This window comes from Mercenaria mercenaria, chromosome 5 (assembly GCF_021730395.1).
Source record: "Mercenaria mercenaria strain notata chromosome 5, MADL_Memer_1, whole genome shotgun sequence".
NCBI lineage: Eukaryota > Metazoa > Mollusca > Bivalvia > Venerida > Veneridae > Mercenaria > Mercenaria mercenaria.
In genome coordinates, this window is record NC_069365.1 from 30,494,784 (window position 1) to 30,513,789 (window position 19,006).

Here is a 19,006-nt window from a genome sequence, read left to right on the forward strand (position 1 = left end):
CATCCATGGATGGATTTTCAAATAATTTGGCATGAATGTGTACCACAGTAAGACGACGTGTCGCACGCAAGACCCAGGTCCGTAGCTCAAAGGTCAAGGTCACACTTAGACGTTAAAGGTCATTTTTCATGATAGTGCATTCGTGTCCGGTCCATGTCTTTGTCATCCATGGATGGATTTTCAAATAACTTGGCATGAATGTGTACCACAGTAAGACGACATGTCGCGCGCAAGACCCAGGTCCGTAGCTCAAAGGTCAAGGTCACACTTAGACGTTAAAGGTCATTTTTCATGATAGTGCATTCGTGTCCGGTCCATATCTTTGTCATCCATGGATGGATTTTCAAATAACTTGGCATGAATGTGTACCACAGTAAGATGACGTGTCGCGCGCAAGACCCAGGTCCGTAGCTCAAAGGTCAAGGTCACACTTAGACGTTAAAGGTCATATTTCATGATAGTGCATTGATGTGCGTGTCCGGTCCATATCTTTGTCATGCATGCATGGATTTTAAAATCATTGGGCATGAATGTGTACCACAGTAAGACGACGTGTCGCTCGCAAAACCCAGGTCCGTAGGTCAAAGGTCCTAAACTCTAACATCGGCCATAACTATTCATTCAAAGAGCCATCGGGGGCATGTGTCATCCTATGGAGACAGCTCTTGTTTCTTTATAAATGGCGTTCATTTTAAAGGTAGACAGTTTTTGTTTTTGGTGGACAATTTTTTGAGAATATTTGTATGGGACATGTTATGGACAGGTAGATTGTTGTTAAAGATGTTGTATGTTTACCAAATATTTCTGTATTTTGATGATATACTTTTAAGCTGTAAAGAAAATAACCAGGACCACAAAAATTGCTTGACTTAACCTAGGTGCCCAAGTAATCAGTGCTTGAATTAGCAGTGTTTCATTCAAACTGCATAATATTATTTAAAGAAAATATGAATATTTTTTGTCAGTTCAGATCTTTGATGAATTTAAATGTTATGTAACTGCCTTTCATCTTGGTGAATTGATGCTCTTATCTTTTGTCTGGATCAATATAAACTGCAAAACATTTAAATTCCAGCCCTGAGCATAGGTTTAGAAAACCTTTTAATTTAATGACAATCAATTTTCTCTAATCATAGTATTGTCTTCTGTTGCCTTGGTTTGTGCCTATTTTTCTGTCCTAAAATGGCTCATATTTTAGCAGTTTCATGATTGATTTCAAGTAAAACATGAAAGATCTTTGCAAAACATCTGTTTTTCAGTCTTGTTGGGATTAACATGGAAACTAAGTATTGATTTAGGAATGTTTCCTTCTATTAGAATGTTGTTCTAATGCATTTTAGATTGCAAGTTACAAGTTTTATTGTACAAGAAATATCCATTAGCTCTAAGACCTTTTCCACTTTTTTTTTCTACTAAAAAGTTATGCATTGGAGATTTTTTCATGCTTTATTTAAGGAACATGGTTTCTGTTTCTATAAATGGAAATTTAATGAAGTAAATAGCATGCAGTATAATAAGTCTAATGGTGTTTTTTTTCAAAAGCAGAAGAAGAAAGTTCAATATTCTTCACAAACTATGCTTATTAGTGTGGGGAAAACATGTTGGTAATGAATTCTGTTATCCTTTAATGTTTGATTTTTTTGTATTTTTATCATAGTGCACTGTAATGTCAGCAAAGTTGAGCCTTACAGAATTATTTTTATCTTCAAGACTGGCAAGGACTTTTGCAACAAGAGCAGTTACAAGACTTACCATAGAATACAATGATTTTTTATGTTCTTTGATTTATTGTTGATTTACACTTAATTATTTTTTGTCCCTAAAATACCCTGATTCTGTGAAGCTGTATTCTCCAGTGAAAAGGATCAGTAAAATTTCACTGATATTTCAATGAAATTTCAATAAAATATCAGTGAAATAACAGTGAAAGATTTTGGCAATATTACATACCAAATATAAAGGCCCTAAGTCTTGTGGTTTCAGGAAAGAAGATTTTTAAAGTTTTCCCTGTATAAGTCTATATAAACCAGGTGAACCCAGGGTGGGGCCATATTTGACCCTAGGGGAATAATTTGAGTAGTTTTGGTAAAGAACCACTAGATGATGCTACATAAAAAATATCAAAGCCCTAGGACCTTTGGTTTTTGTCAAGAACTTCAAGGAGATATAGGGAAATATGACTTGTATATATGTCTATGTGACCCCCAGGGCGGGGCCATATTTCACCCTTAGGGAATAAATTAAACTATCTTTGTAGAGGACCACTAGATGATGCTACATGCCAAATATAAAAGCCCTATGAACAGAGGTTTTCAGACAAGAAGATTTTTAAAGTTTTCCTTTTGGTTGCCATAGCAACCAGAGTTCTCCTTGAATTTCAATTCTTTGAAAAATTTTTGAAAGGTGGCTTCCTTTAAAGGATCATTCCTGTGATGTTTTATGTTAGTCTCAAAATTTGGGTTTCTTTTTTTCAAACATTTTCCCCACCCACTTGTTTACATCAATGTTTTCTAAATTTTCAGCATTGTTTGAAAAGCTTTAATTTATTTACTGTTAATTAGAACTATCTATTTTCAATTATTCTGCAATTTCTCTTCCACTATAACCATTTTCCCATGTAATGATAATATGGTAATTTTTCACAGATGGAGTCAAATTTTCTATCCATGGGGACTTTGCAGACGAAAATGTAAACACCAGTTACTTCCCTTGGTGCTAATATAGATTGTAACCCTGAAAAATTATCCAAACCCTTAATTGCATTCAATGGAAAAAAACACCTTTGCAATTTGCTGTCCCCTGTTAATTAATAACCTGGTGGCCATTTTCAGGACATTAATATGGCACATGAGTGTAAAATAGTGAGGCTTTCCTTCTAAATAAGATCCCATAAAACTTTACAATTTTTCACCAAAATTTTGTTCACCAAAATTTGACAATCAAAAATTCACTGAAAAATAAATTTTGGGGTGAAAATGAATCACACACAACAAATTTCATTGAATTTTTCGAAATTTAGGAAATTTCACCAAATGTTTATCATTTTGGTAAATTTCACCCCCATTTCAGTGAAATTTCAATGAAATTAGTGAAATTTCACTGAGATTTGTGTGAAATTTTCACTGGGGTTGTTTTGTATGGTCATATGTATCAATTTTCATGCATTCTGTCTGTCCATCCATTCATACATCCATCTGTCTATCCCATCCTGTCCGTCTGAAACTCAGTGGTTTGTCTGCATCACATATTAACTTTTTTTACTTTTTATTCCCTTGTAAGGTTAAAAAGGTAAAGGGATTTCCAGGACTCGAGAATGGTTCAAATAAGCTTAAAGCTTTCATCACAATCAAGCTAAAATAAATTAGTATAAACTAAAAGTAAAGGTAAGGTTTTATATTAATGACAATTGAATAGCCAAAGCTCTAGTCGACAAAAACTAATTTTCCAGTATGCAGTAACAGATACTCTTCTGGACTTACCGGTATTTTACCTCCTGGTAAAACCCTTTAATCACTATGTGCCAAGCAAGGGAGCTTTAAGTAACCAGTACCATTTTTCACGTCATTGGTGTGAAAGACCAGGGATTGAAACCCTGACCTCCAGCTCTTAAAGCCAACACTATATTGCTAAGCTATTGAGGATTTTCAAATCATTTAGCACAGTGAGATGTACGTATTGAGAGGACATGCAGAGAATTTGGCCATCATGATGCATTGGTTCAAGAATGTACAATGAAAACAAAGGTTAAACAAGCAGTATATACTCCATGTTTTAACTTCTTTAAAAATCAAGATCAGTATAACTTGGCATTATTGTTTCGCATAATAAGATAATGTGCAGAATGAAACTTTCAGCTATGTCAGTTTCACATGTACATTTCAAAAGAGTATCCATTTTTGTATGCACAAGGATTTGAGAAAAATAATCTAACTTAATTGCTTAAAATCCAGAAAAATTGGTATTTATTTGCATGTGACCATGGTAAAAAACATTTTAGTTTAATTTTTGTTTGAAAGTTAAAGATGCAGCTGGATTATCGTTTAAAAAAAAGAAAAGAAAAAATGGCAAAGACTTTCGCAAATAGGTTAGAAACCTATTATAATACACCTCAATCAACTGGTATTGATTTAGTGTTTCATATATACAGAAAATTCTGAATAATTAACTTTTATGATGGTTATTGTCTCTCAGTGAAATTTATGGCAGAAATCCTCAGGTAATTTTTATATCTGCAAGATAAATGATACACTGCATAATCAGCTCCTTGTTTAATACTGGTGAAATCATGTAATTTTGAGGCATATAACTTTTTTTTCTTTTTTGCCGTATTAAAAAGTTTTTCTCTTGGATAGAATTTAATAATATTTATCATTTAAATGAACAAAATGAATTTTGTTGTGAATACCAATTAAGTGTCTGCATCATGAATTCCTTGTAAAAGAAATTCTTATAGCAGTGTTCGAAATTCCGTAGTCCGACAGCCCGTGGCTACCAATTTCAGTCCGGCTACCGATTTTCCGCATGGTACAAAGCCACCAGGCTACTGAATTTCCTAATTTGTTTAAAAAAATCATGCTAATTAAACGAGTATCATCATACTGAGAAACAAATTAGTGATTATTGATGGGTTTGCCTCTCATGTGTTCGACAATACAAACACAAAGTTCAAAGACTAACCCAGCTTAATTGCTTAATACAATCACCTCTAGTAACTGGATTATTTTCATTAGCTATTCAAATACTTCTCGCGACTAATCTCACAAGTACCTCATAGCGAGCTTTATGTATGCTATCAGCGTGTGTTAATGATGAAATCATGCACTCGTTATACACTTGCAAATTGTCAACAGTCCGAGTTGCAGTAATTGTGATGCGGATCCAGAAAAATCGGTAACATTTTAGATTATGTTTTGGCAAGGAGTTCATGTCCGATGCTTTTGGATTGACGATTGCTGAATAGAAAATGGAAAGTATTTAGAGTTAAAATTTTTTCAAAAACATGGCAACATGTACTGTATTCTTTTTTATTACTTCAAACATGCATAGAGATGTCTGTAAAAAAAATGTATATATGAGTGCAAAAATTATGTATTTTTTAAATGTATATTAAAGTTCGGGCTAGTGTTTTGAATTTTGTGTCCGGGATTGAAAATTTTCATCTGGTAGCCCGAACGGCTATGTGGATCAAATCTGAAATTTCGTAACTTTTATAGAAACAAGTGTGGAATACTTGAACCTCCAGGTAGTGGAGGACAGACACCATATCCATGAGATGGCTACATTCCTTAAGCTCTCATGCCACACCCCATTATCTTTAAAGCCACATCTCTTAAACTTTCATGCCATACCCCTTAAGCTTTGATTCCCACTCTTTACAATTTGGTGAAATATAAATGGATTGCTTCCATCCATTCCTGTTCAAGATTGTATTAAGAAAGACCTTGTCTGTATGGGATCTGAGTAGTAAATTAGAGTCTAATCATGCTTCAAACTTTGGTTTCATTGAAGAATGCTTTATCAAATAGAGTTCAGGACAAGTATATTTAGCTGTTATTTTGTTATGTGTTCAGATCTGGTTGTCTCGAAGTCAGAGACTATTCTGGAAGACTGAACAAACTGATGTATTTCTTGATACAATTGTATGGAAAGTGGAACAGACAAGGCATTATACAAGAATTATGATCAATTTATTCCACTTTACATCACATTAGTTCTACTGAATTGAATTTTCTTACTTTTGTTAGGACGTCATTGTGTTTTGACTCTCCTATGACCAAACCATTTGATTTGAGGATTTAGCTCTGACATTCTGTGAGAATTATTTCAGGTCTTTTATACTATTTTCTCTGTTTTTTTAGGGTTTTTTTTTTTTTTAGCTCACCTGAAGACTGCTCATGGTCACATGAGCTTTTAAGATCCTTTGATGTTCATAATAATGTCAGGTTGTCTGTTGTTCACACAAAAAGATTCAACTTTAATATTCATTCAGTTGACAAGGATGTTGAATAGTCCATGACAGCTAAAGATGTGTTGTTTTGCAAATGATAAGAGTTTAATCTACAAGGAATACTGAGATAATGAGACACAATAATTAGCGTGGAAGCTGTTAATTGGTGAAATAATCCCACTGAAGTGAAGTGTTTTCTAGGAAAATAGTGTGGAATATAACACAGAACATATAAAACTCTCTTGTTAACTCCACTATGGTGAAATGCAAATTTTGGAACTGTGGAGTTGCTCTTCAGAACTGAATAATTAATCTGCTGTTAATTTGCATAAAATTGCTTAAGGCAGAAAAAAAGCATGCTTTAGTAGCGGAAAATCATTTGATGAATATTATAAGGCCATATAAAAACATTCAAGTCCTTAGAATGTATCAGAAAAATTAGAATAAAACAGTATTAAGGTTGTTTTGGAATCATTACATTATTAGTAATCTTTTATACAGGTGAATGTAATTATTAGTTCCAGAGATGAATTTTGACTAAAATCCCATGATGACAAATTGAATATTAATATCCTTATATTGAAGTACACTTTTGAATCTCTGTATGTAACAAATCAGCAAGGTGCAAGAAATGTCTTAATTATTTTCTTTTGAAGAAATATGGTACATGGGGTTGTGATTTTTGGTATATAAGGGAAGTAATTATCTCATATTTATTCTTGGGTTGCATTGGTTATGGTTATGTTTCTTGACTAAGTTGTTACGTTATATTTATTTTCAGACAACCGTTCAGAGAAGAAGCTTGTTGAAGCTTATGATACAAAAACCTCACAGTATGCTGTGAAACATGCGACATGGGATAAAAGTAAGTGTTTAATTATGCAGTCAAACATGCTACATTGGATTATAGTAAGTGCCACAGTATGCAGTCAGACATGATACATGGGATCAAAGTAAGTGATACAGTATGCAGTCAGACATGATACATGGGATCAAAGTAAGTGATACAGTATGCAGTCAGACATGCTACATGGGATCAAAGTAAGTGATACAGTATGCAGTCAGACATGCTACATGGGATCAAAGTAAGTGATACAGTATGCAGTCAGACATGCTACATGGGATCAAAGTAAGTGATACAGTATGCAGTCAGACATGCTACATGGGATCAAGGATGAGTAAAACTTGTAGCAGGATGAGTGAAAATTGTGGACAGGTCTTCCTGCAGGATGAGCTTTTTTCAAAGAATTTGTCAAGCCCTGTTTTGTATTAAGTCATGTTTTCTTGGAATTTCAAAGTCTTTTGATTAATGGTCGATTTAAGCTTATTTAGATTTTTGCTTTTTAAATTTTTAGTTTGTACTGGTGCTTTTTACATGCTTTAATTCATAAAAAGGACTTTGAAAAATGAAGTTGAAATGATAATTTCAGTGATTAAGACATATTTCATCACTGGCAAGAAGAAGAAAGAGGGGGCAGAAAATGATGCTGATTTATCACCAAAGTCAGAAACTGCTGCCGTGACGATGGATGGTGATGCTTCCGGTCTTGCAACAGAATCAGATACACTGATGAATGATACTGCACCAGAGGTATTGTATATATATACTGTAAAAGCACATAATTTCGCTGGGTCAAAATTTTGCGAGGTTTAATATTCATGAAATTGTAAAAATGGTATCCTACTTGAATTTGAATTATACTAATGGTAAATATGTACACGAGGATAAATTTTCCCGAGATGTAGGGCCTCACGAATGTAGTGAAAATTAAACCCTTGCGAAAATTTCTGCTTTTACAGTATATATTTGAGCAGATGATAAATAATTTGAGGTGGCAAGAAACAGTCTTTTGGGATATATGGTCCGTGAAAATGTATGTCACGTCAGTTTTGATGGTTAAGAGGAAAGAGAGAGGTTGTAAGAAAGGTGAAAGGAGGCACTAAGACCCATTTCAAACTTGTGTGGAGCGTGGTGGGGGGTGGGGGGGGTGAGAATGGGGCAGATGAAGTGAGAAAGGGGAGGTAGACAGTGAGATTTAATAAAGTATGAAGTGATCTGATATAAAATAAGATGAATTTGAAAACAGTGGAAACTGCTAAAGGGAATACAGGAGTAAAGATGTTGGAGATATTTATAAAACAAAATGGAGGAAAGCATGAAGAGAATTACGAGAGAAGTCATAGAGCTGTTGGTGACAAAATGACTTTGCCTAAAATGGACTCCTTTGACATATGAATTGTCAGGATATTGTAGAAGGGAGTTTTTATAATATTTTGTTAATGCATTAACCAGTAGGGTAATCTATATATAATTCAATATTTTTCAGAAGCGTAAACAAGTAAGTAATAGAGTGATATGCATATATAGCAGCTAGTTTTCCTTTCAAAGCTTTGCAACACAACTCTGAAGAAAGCGAGTCATTCTAACAGCCAACTTCCATAGTAGAAAATAAATATACGCAAAAAGAGATCTCTCCTAAAAATCATCATTTTTAAGGTCTTTATAAGTAACACAGTGAAAGAAATTCTTAAGCATTGGCTATGCAACTGTCTTTCTAGAAGCAGAAATAGGGTCCTTGTAAATTGCCCCTGCTATCAGCAAAACTTGTACAGCTCTCTGTTTTATATACATACAGTTTTGTCATCACCTGAAAATTAGGTTTCAGCTAGGCTATTCGTAATTTTCAAATAGTAGACCTTTCATTTGCATTGGCATCCGTTTCACAAAAGATTTGCATGTAAGCAGGTTTCTTAAAAACTACAAGGCCAAATTCTTTAAAACTTCACATATATCTTCAGCATCATTGGGCAACCTAACAGGACAAGTTACATAACTCTAGCTTATATTTTGTCAAAATTATGCCTCTTCTTACTTCGGAAAATTTTGTTAAAGTTTTGCGTGTAAGCAGGTTTCTCAGAAACTACTGGACCAAATGTCTTCAAACTTCACATATGTATTCAGTGTCATAAGTTGACTTCCCGAGACAAGTTACATAACTCTATTTGTTATTTTTAGCTCGACTATTCGAAGAATAGTCTAGCTATTCTACTCACCCTGGCGTCGGCGTCGGCGTCACACCTTGGTTAAGTTTTTGCCTGCAAGTACATACAGCCATCAATTAAAGGCATAAAGCTTTGAAACTTATTTTTTCTTTTTCTAGGTCAATTACCAACCTCTCTGGGTCAAGTCCCATAACTCTGACATGTATTTTGAGCAAATTATGCCCCCTTTTGGACTTTGAAAATTCTGGTTAAAGTTTTACATGCAAGTTACTATCTCCAAAACTAATGCAGATATTGATTTGAAACTTCAACTGTGTCTGCCGGGTTATAAAACTAGTTGATAGCAGCAAGTCCCATAACTCTGACTTTCATTTTGGCCAAATTATGCCCCCTTTTGGACTTAGAAAATTCTGGTTAAAGTTTTGCGTGCAAGTACATACAGCTATTTCTAAAAGGCATATAGATTTGAAACTTACTTTTTCTTTTTATACGCCCGTTTGAAAAATGGGACGTATTATGGGAACGCCCCTGGCGGGCGGGCGGGTGGGCGGGCGGCGTCCACAGACCTTGTCCGGAGCATATCTTCTAAATGCATGGAGGGATTTTGATGAAACTTGGCACAGTTGTTCACCATCATGAGACGGAGTGTCATGCGCAAGAACCAGGTCCCTAGGTCTAAGGTCAAGGTCACACTTAGAGGTCAAATGTCAAATTCAAGTATGACTTTGTCCGGAGCATATCTTCTTCATGCATAGAGGGATTTTGATGAAAGTTGGCACAATTGTTTATCATCATGAGACGGAGTGTCATGCGCAAGAACCAGGTCCCTAGGTCTAAGGTCAAGGTCACACTTAGAGGTCAAAGGATACAAGAATGAAAACTTTGTCAGGAGCATATCTTCTTCATGCATAGAGGGATTTTGATGAAAGTTGGCACAATTGTTCATCATCATGAGACGGAGTGTCATGCGCAAGAACCAGGTCCCTAGGTCTAAGGTCAAGGTCACACTTAGAGGTCAAAGGATACAAGAATGAAAACTTTGTCCGGAGCATTTCTTCTTCATGCATGGAGGGAGTTTGATATAACTTGGCACAAATATTCACCACCACAAGACGGAGTGTCATGCGCAAGAACCAGGTCCCTAGGTCTAAGGTCAAGGTCACACTTAGAGGCCAAAGGTCAGATACAAGAATGACTGTCCGAAGCATTTCTTCTTCATGCATGGAGGGATTTTGATGTAACTTGGCACAATTATACACCATCATGAGACGAAGTGTCATGCACAGTTCCCTTCTTTAGAATTACTTCCCTTTGTTGTTACTATAAATAGCTTATATTGTAACTTTTTCATTACTGGACGTAGGGAAAAATCGAGACCACTTTTCTGTAGTACAACATGCATGTTACATCCAATTTTGAGGTGTATTTTGACCAATCTCTACCTGGTAAGGATTTTGTGTGGACTTACAATTTTTTTTTTTTTGGAATTTTTTTTTTTTAAGATTAACTTCCCTTAGTTGTTACTATAAATAACTTATATTGTAACTTTTTTATAATTGACCGTAGGGAAAAACCAAGACCACTTTTCTGTGGTACAACATAGTTGTTACTTTCTAATTTTAGGTGTATTTTAAGGTATCTCTACCTGGTAAGGAGTTTTTTTGTGGACTTAGAAAAACAAAAGAATTACAATGATTACTAAACAACCACAAAATTAAAATAACATCTGCAAATACAGGTGCTAGAGTAAAGAAATTTGCTGTGAAGGGCGTATATTGTGACATTCTGGCAATCTTGTTCTAGATCAATTACCAACCTCACTGGGTCAAGACCCATAACTCTGACATGTTTTTTGAGCAAATTATGCCCCTTTTTAGACTTAGAAAATTTTGGTTGAAGTTTTACATGCAAGTTATTATCTCCAAAACTAATGCAGATATTGATTTGAAACTTCACATGTGTCTTTGGGGTTATAAAACTAGTTGATAGCAACAAGTCCCATAACTCTGACCTTCATTTTGGCCAAATTATGCCCCCTTTTGGACTTAGCAAATTCTGGTTAAAGTTTTGCGTGCAAGTACATACAGCTATTTCTAAAAGGCATATAGATTTGAAACTTATTTTTTCTTTTTCTAGATCAATTACTAACCTCACTGGATCAAGTCCCATAACTCTTGCATGTATTTTGGGCAAATTATGCCCTCTTTTGGACTTTGAAAATTCTGGTTAAAGTTTTACATGCAAGTTTCTATCTCCAAAACTAATGCAGATATTGAATTGAAACTTCACATGTGCCTTCGGGGTTATAAAACTAGTTGATAGCAGCAAGTCCCATAACTGATATGCATTTTGGTCAAGTTATTCCCCCTTTTGAACTTAAAACTCTTTTGATATTTAACCTTTTTGGGTAATATTTTCCTGCTTCTGGGACAATATTTCGAATAGTTGAGCTTGGCTGTCTTACGGACAGCTCTTGTTTTCAAAAATATTCTTTGTTAACTTAGAGAAATTTTGATTAAAGTTATGCATGTGAGCAGGTTTCTCAAAAGCTACCAGGCCAAGTGCTTTCAAACACATGTTCTGCATCATAACTGGACCTAAGAGGACAACTTATTACATCACCCTGGCTTATATTTTGTCTTAGTTCTGTCCCATTTAACATAGAAATTTTGTGAAAGTATTGCATGTAAGCAGGTTTCTCAGAAACTACTTGACTGAATGCTTTCAGTCCCACCACAAGTCTTGGGAATCATGAGTTGATCTCACAGAGAGCAAGTTTCATAACTCTGGTTACATTTTGTCAGTTCTGCCACTTTTTAGCTCCACTTTTCAGAGAATAGGGGTGCTATTCTACTCGCCCCGGCGTCGGCGTGTCACTTTCTTAAAGTTTTTCGGCAACCTTTGTTTTTCTGTCACATCTTTGTTACTATTGCTTATATCTTACTGTAACTTCACATAAACATTGTCCAGCATACAAACAAATTATGAGCAAGGGCTGGGCCCATTATACCCAAGGTCAAGGTCACCAAGTTGTTATACTTGGAATTATTTTCATGTTAAATTTTTTCGAAAGCTTCGTTTATAGACATATATTTGGTACTTTAAAAGAAAATGACTTGAAATTAAAACTATTTCTTTATAATCATCATCTGCATGTGTGGTTACAATACCCATAACTCTAATTGTATTTTTGACAGAATTATGTCCCTTGCATACTCAAAGTTTTTTGGTAATCTTCGGTGGTTTCTGGATATAACTTTAGTACAATATAAGATAATGACTTGAAACTTAAAACGTATCTTTATTATCATCATCTGCATGTGTGGTAACAATCCTCATAACTCTGATTTATATTTTTGACCAAATTATGCCCCTTTCATACTTTAATTTTTTGACAAACTTCATTTTTCTGGACAACTTTGGTACTATATAAGATAATGACTTGAAACTAAAATTTATCTTTATCATCATCATCAGCATGTGTGGTAACAATCCCAATAACTCTAATTTGTGTTCTTGACAAATCGCCTTATAGTGGAGCGCACTGTCTTACAGACAACTCTTGCTAATATTGAAATTTCATGGAGGTTTTGCATGTAAGCCTGTTTTTTCAGAAACTGCTCAATCAAATCACATCACTAGATGTCCATATGTGGCAGGTTTCTTAATTCTGGCTTACATTTATGCCGAATTATACCCGTTTCTCAATTTGGTGAAAGTTTTGCATGTGAGCAGGTTTCTCTGGAACAAATGTACTAAATGCTTTCAAACACTTCATAAGTCTTTGGCATCATGAAGTGACCATTCTGAACAAAGCTGTTTGTCTCTTACAGGTAACAAAATTATGCCCCTTTGTTCAGCTTAGAACATTTTGGATAGTACTTTATATGCAAGCTAGTCCGAAATAGTTGAGCCTGTTGTCATTAGACAGCTCGTTTTGGACTTTGCAAGCCTAGACATTTTGAAGGGGTTTCTTTTGATATATTTTTTCTAAATTTTGTCAGTATTTTGTATGTATTCTGTTGTCATTTATTAAGAAATAAATTATCCACAACACAATAATATAGTAATAAATATCAACAATTTTATGATATTACACCTTATCCTACCCTTGACACATTTCTCCTTGCCCTAGGATCAAGCTTTTCTCCAGCATCAATAAGGATAAAGCCTTTCTCCACCATCACTGTCCAGTGGCTTAGGAGTTAAGGTCACAGACTTCAAATCACTTGCCATTCTACCATGAGGGTTCGGAACTGCACTCTGGATGTAGAATGTTTAATGTGAGAAAGCCATCCAGCTGGTTTATTGAAGACTGACAATTCTTCCATGAAGGCTGAAAGTTCTACTGAGGTACCTGTCTGTGATGAAATAATTCTGGGAGGGGCATCTTGGGTCTTTCCCTTTTATCAAAAGCAGAAAAGTCGCCATATGACCTAAATTGTATCTATGTGACTCTAAACCCAGTAAAAACAAAAACCATTACTATGCAGGTCTTTGTTTCAAATCTGTAATTTTGAGTGTTATTTGAAAAAATCCTTCTTTGATTCTAAGTCTGCCATTCTACGACATAACTGTATCAAGGCTGAATTGTATGGTTTCAGGGAACTGATGCGAATGGCGGACCAACGACAGCCATGTTAGTGAGCTCTCATCTCAACAACTCTCTCGCTAAACTTGATGAAAAAGGTAAAGTTTTAAAATCTAATTATTTTCTATATTATATAACAGTTAGAAGGCAAAACTGCTTTAGATTTCTTCTAAAATATAACACAAGTCCTTTACCCTTATGCTAATAAACGAAATAAAAGTATACTAATAAATGAAACATAATTTATACTAATATATGAGAAAGTAAAAGAGTTGAAGAGGTATAATGAATTTGGAAAATTTAAAGTGTCTACACATTTAAGATTCAACCAGCACCATTTTGCATACCTATACAATATTCACTTGTTTGTCAGTGAAACAAAATCTCAGGTTTTTTGAAGATGCGACAACACTCTGTGATTTAAGTAAAAAAAATCTTATACAGTTGTTTTAGGTGATATTGATAAAAATTTCAAAAATCTTATATTAGAAAACAAAAAAGACACATATTATGAGCTGCGCCATGAGAAAACCAACATAGTGCATTTGTGACCAGCATGGATCCAGACCAGGTCAGGATCCATACTGTTTGCTAACGGTTTCTTTAATTGCAATAGGCTTTGAAAGCAAACAGCATGGATCCTGACCTGACTGCGTGGATGCGCAGACTGGTCTGGATCCATGCTGGTTGCAAATGCAATATATTGGTTTTCTCATGGCATGGCTCATATAGTTTTTCATCAAATTAATTTTAGCACTTTTTACTGGATTTATTGTTCCTATGGTATTTTGTTCATGAAAATTATAAAGAATTTGATGAGTTATCTCTAACTTGAGCTTCCAAACATCGTAACAGGAGTCGTGCCCAGCTATAGAAAAAAGCACAATTTTTTACTTTTTTTTATTAAGACAGATAGGTTTTATCCATTTTTAGCTCATCTGAGCTTAGCTCATGAGAGTGCAAAGTGCTCAAGATGAGCTGTTGTGATAACCATGTGTCTGCCTTCATAATTTGTTGTGCATTTTTAACAGTTTTACTGTTAATACTGTAGAAGTCTTAGTTTGTTACCACTTTGATTGAAACTTGGTCAGAATATTGCCCACAGAATAATCTCGGATAATTCACTTGGGGTCAAAAACTAGGTCACTAGGTTAAATCATGGAAAAGCTTTGTTAACACAGTAGAGGCCACATTTTCTGCCTTACCTTCTCAAAATATTGTCAGCATATTTTTCTGTATAAATTCTGGGTAAAGTACAAAACTAGGTTACCTGAGGTTAAAAACCAGGTCACTAGGTCAAATCATAGAAATACTTTGTTAAGCTCTAGAGGCCATATTTTCTGCTTGATCTTATAAAACTTTGTCAGAATGTTTGTCTCTTTGAAATTAGATCAACTTCAAAACTGTTACTTGGTGTCTTAAAATAGGTCATTAGGTCAAATCATAGAGAAAAAAAAAACTTTTTTAAACTCTCTGGAAACCATATTTAGAATTTTATTATCATAGATATTTGTCAGAATGTTTGTCTCTGTGAAATCTAAATTAAGAGTGAAACTGGATTATCAAAGATCAAAAACAAGGTGACTACTTCAATCCATAGAAAAACCTTACTGACACCAAGAGGTCACATATTCTACTTGATATTCTTGAGAATCAGAATGTTTGTCAGTTTAAAATCTAAGATAAACTTTAACTGTGTCACTTACGGTAAGAAAACTAGGTTCTTGGGTTAAATCATTGAAAAAACATTATTAATTATCTACCTAATTTACATTAAACATGATCAGAATGCTTGTTTTAATGAAATCTAGGTCAAATTAGATTAGGTTGTCTGGGATAAGAATTAAATCAGGTGAGCTATATCCTCGTTTCTATTTATGTAGAAAAGGTTTGTCCCTTCTTTATATTTAGGCATACAAATTTTATCAGTCTTATGACAAAACAAGATATTGTCCTTTCTTATATTTAGGCAGATAGATTTTATCCATTTTTATGCTGTCAGTTTAACTTGACTTACACTTACTATTGAACTTATTAAATTTCAAGTGAAAGCAAAGGAATAAATACATCTGTTGTATGAATGTGCTTTAAATATTTTAGCTTTGTATTGAATTAGTTGTGCATTTAAATGTTTGTTATCTGGTAGAGTTGTGCAGCTATTTTTATTGACAAATGAATTTAATGTATAATGCTTACATTATGGTTTTTAACAATTTTTTCAATTTTTCTACAAGCTTGTAGATGCTTCGTATTTCTTTATGATATTGTCTTAACCCTTAGCCTGCTGGCGGCAATTGACTCTGCCTTTGCGACCTGTGCAGACCAAGATCAGCCTGCACATCCGTGCAGTCTGATCATGGTCTGCACTGTTCGCTATCCAGTCAGTAAATTTTCAGTTAACACCCCTTTGAATAATAAGTGGTACTGCCCAAATTGAATGATGGACCAGACCATTATAGAAATTTAGCAGGCTAATTTTTAGGTTAATGTAATTCAAGAGCATGAGCAGTTGCAGTCCTTGTTAATGAAGCCCTCGATGATCAAATGATTTAAAGTGGGGGCCTCTGTGGCCAAGAAGTTAATGGAGTCTCTATGGTCATGTGATTAATAGGGGAGTGGGGCCTTTCTGGCCAAGTAGTTAATGGTGCCGCTATGGCTGAGTGATTAATGAGGGCTTCTGAGGTCAAGTGGTTAAGGTTGCTGACTTCAATTCACTTACTGCTTGAAGTTTTAACTCTTTCATGTGAGGAAGCCTTCCAGCTGGCATATGGAAGGTCAGTGGTTACACGCTGCCCATGCCTGAGATAATGCCCGAATGGGCAGCACCATCAAATGCTAAAATATTTCCAAAAAACGTAAAATGAGCCACGCCATGAGAAAACCAACATAGTGGCTTTGCGACCAGCATGGATCCAGACCAGCCTGCGCGTCCGCGCAGTCTGGTCAGGATCCATGCTGTTCGCTTTCAAAGCCTATTGCAATTTAGAGAAACCGTTAGCGAACAGCATGGATCCTGACCAGACTGCGCAGATGCGCAGGCTGGTCTGGATCCATGCTGGTCGCAAAGCCACTATGTTGATTTTCTCATGGCATGGCTCAAATAGTGTTTATATGGCTTAAGGTAGTTCTGAATGTTCGGATCAAAAATTTTTCTACAATGTAGAATTTGATTAAACTATGATTTTTTTTCAAAACTTAAGAATATATATAAAAAATGATAGTGTGGTGTTTGACTGCTGTACTTATTCATACATTTTAAGCATTTGATAGCAGTATAGCAAGATGTCTAGCTTTGTTGTTCATTGTTCTTGAGTTGACAATTTAGTAGTTTTTAACTGTAGAATATACTTTTAGATGCAGGACTTTCACTTATTTCTTTATACCCATACTACTTTTTACTGTCTAAATGTTTGTAAGTTTAATAGTTAATTAAAAGTATTTGTTTTATTTAATAAAGTCAGTGTAAAGATCTCTGTATACAATGTTTTTTTCATTTCTTTATGAATATGACTTTACTAACACTTTTATACCCTTTTTTCTGTAACAGGGAAAAGTTCACGACCAGCTTTTACTTCAAGTCACAGTCTGCCACCATTTGGTAGAAAGTCATCCCTACCCTCCCCGCTTTTACGAAAAGCCCAAATAAAGTCCGCACAAATTTCAAAAAGTAATACCCCAGTAGTTTCCAACAATGCTTCTCCATGTAGTTCCCGCCAGACAACGCCGCCACAAACACCACCACAAACTCCGCTTCAGTCAGCAGCTACGTCCCCATCACTAAGACTGCGCCAGCAAAATTTTCTGTTCTATAATTCTGCTCCCGCCTCACCAGGGCAGTCAAAACGCAAGCCTATTTATGTTGATACGACCTGCCCGCCTAATACTACCGAAGTTAAACTGTCTCCATCAGCATCACCTGTTCAGCTCCACGCGCGACTGATGCGTCATATGTCAGCCATGTCTGCACTGTCAGCTATGGGAGTGTCTCCGCTGAAGTCTGGAGAACTCCCATTTGTACCAGGTTACATGGCTGTTGTGTGAAATGTGCGCCTTGTGGCTTGATTACACTACCTCTCTGCTATTATCCTACCCTTCCATTCTTCATACATTTCTAGCTTTAGGGACTCAAGTGTGGCTAGACAGTTATAATATGCAAGAAATTTCCTTTTCTCCTCTCTGTCTATTGGTGTGTCATGTGTTACAATGTTATTATCTGTTGTGATAGTAGAGAAAAATTAAGGATAATCATGGTTCTTGAACATAACTATGTTAAAACTTTCAATAAATCATACCTTTTTAATGCTCAGACTACCGTAGATCAGCTGCACTTCATCTTGTATACTCGTATACAGTAGTGCTATGCTTCTAGTATTGCATGCAAGGCTTGCTGATAGGGCAACAGCTTAACACTTTGACCACAAATATTAGTCAGTGACTTATAGTTCTTGAGTGAAATAAAACAAAAAAACTCTAAGTATGGTAAGAAATCCGGAAAGATATATTGAGTTACTTTATAATGTTATAAATGGCATTGAACCAAAGACTGTCTTTAGTCGGTTTGAGAAAGATTGGTTAAATATATACTTTAGGCTTAATAACATATCTTAGCGTGATATCAGAAAATAAATTGCTACATGCATTTGGCTATATCTGTCTGTTATACTTGAAACAAGCAAACCATTACTTCACATAAAAAAACCCTGGTATCATCCTTTTGCACTTCTAGTTAATGACATCCATCTTGTTAATTAGGGTCATTCAGCACCTGTGGTTGTGTTTCTTTTCTGAATAGAGAATTATAATCTTGAAAAGATAGGTTGAAATGAGAGACATGAACTATTAAAAAAAAAACATTAGGACCCTGTAGGTCACAAAATTTAATGAGAAAGGTATTCTTTTTCTGAAAGTCTGTCACGAAACAGAAACATTCCTTTCTTAGGGAGCATGCCTACATTTATGCTAATACCCTATATATGTAGTCAGATGTTGTTGCATGGCTTAGTTTTAAAGGTAGTTTTGTGTTTATCAATTCCCAACCGGTGTTTCTCCGGAGAGGATTCATAGTTTGCCTCCTGTCTGTCCATCCATCACACAATGTGAGATCCTGCAATATTTTTAGCTCACCAGTCACAAAGTGACAAGGTGAGCTTTTGTGATTGTGCGGCGTCCGTCGTCCGTGCGTGCATGCGTAAACTTTTGCTTGTGACCACTCTAGAGGTCACATTTTTCATGGGAAAATTGGTCAGAATGTTTATCTTGATGATATCTAGGTCAGGTTCAAAACTGGGTCACGCGCCTTCAAAAACAAGGTCAGTAGGTCTAAAAATAGAAAATCCTTGTAACCTCCCTAGAGGCCATATTTTTCAATGGATCTTCATGAAAATTGGTCAGAATGTTCACCTTGGTAATATTTAGGTCAAGTTCGAAACTGGGTCACGTGCGGTCAAAAACTAGGTCAGTAGGTC

The 19,006-nt window shown here is 35.3% G+C and overlaps 1 protein-coding gene across 1 annotated transcript in view; it reads left to right on the forward strand.

Annotated features, from left to right (window-relative positions):
- LOC123556748 (adenylate cyclase type 9-like) overlaps positions 1 to 19,006 on the forward strand; it is a 74,224-nt gene that overhangs the window by 41,068 nt on the left and 14,150 nt on the right. The window contains exons 3-5 of the mRNA XM_053543067.1: positions 6,729 to 6,812; positions 7,378 to 7,538; positions 13,555 to 13,639. Of these exons, the coding sequence (XP_053399042.1) occupies positions 6,729 to 6,812; positions 7,378 to 7,538; positions 13,555 to 13,639 (330 nt within the window). The remainder of the gene's footprint in view (positions 1 to 6,728; positions 6,813 to 7,377; positions 7,539 to 13,554; positions 13,640 to 19,006) is intronic.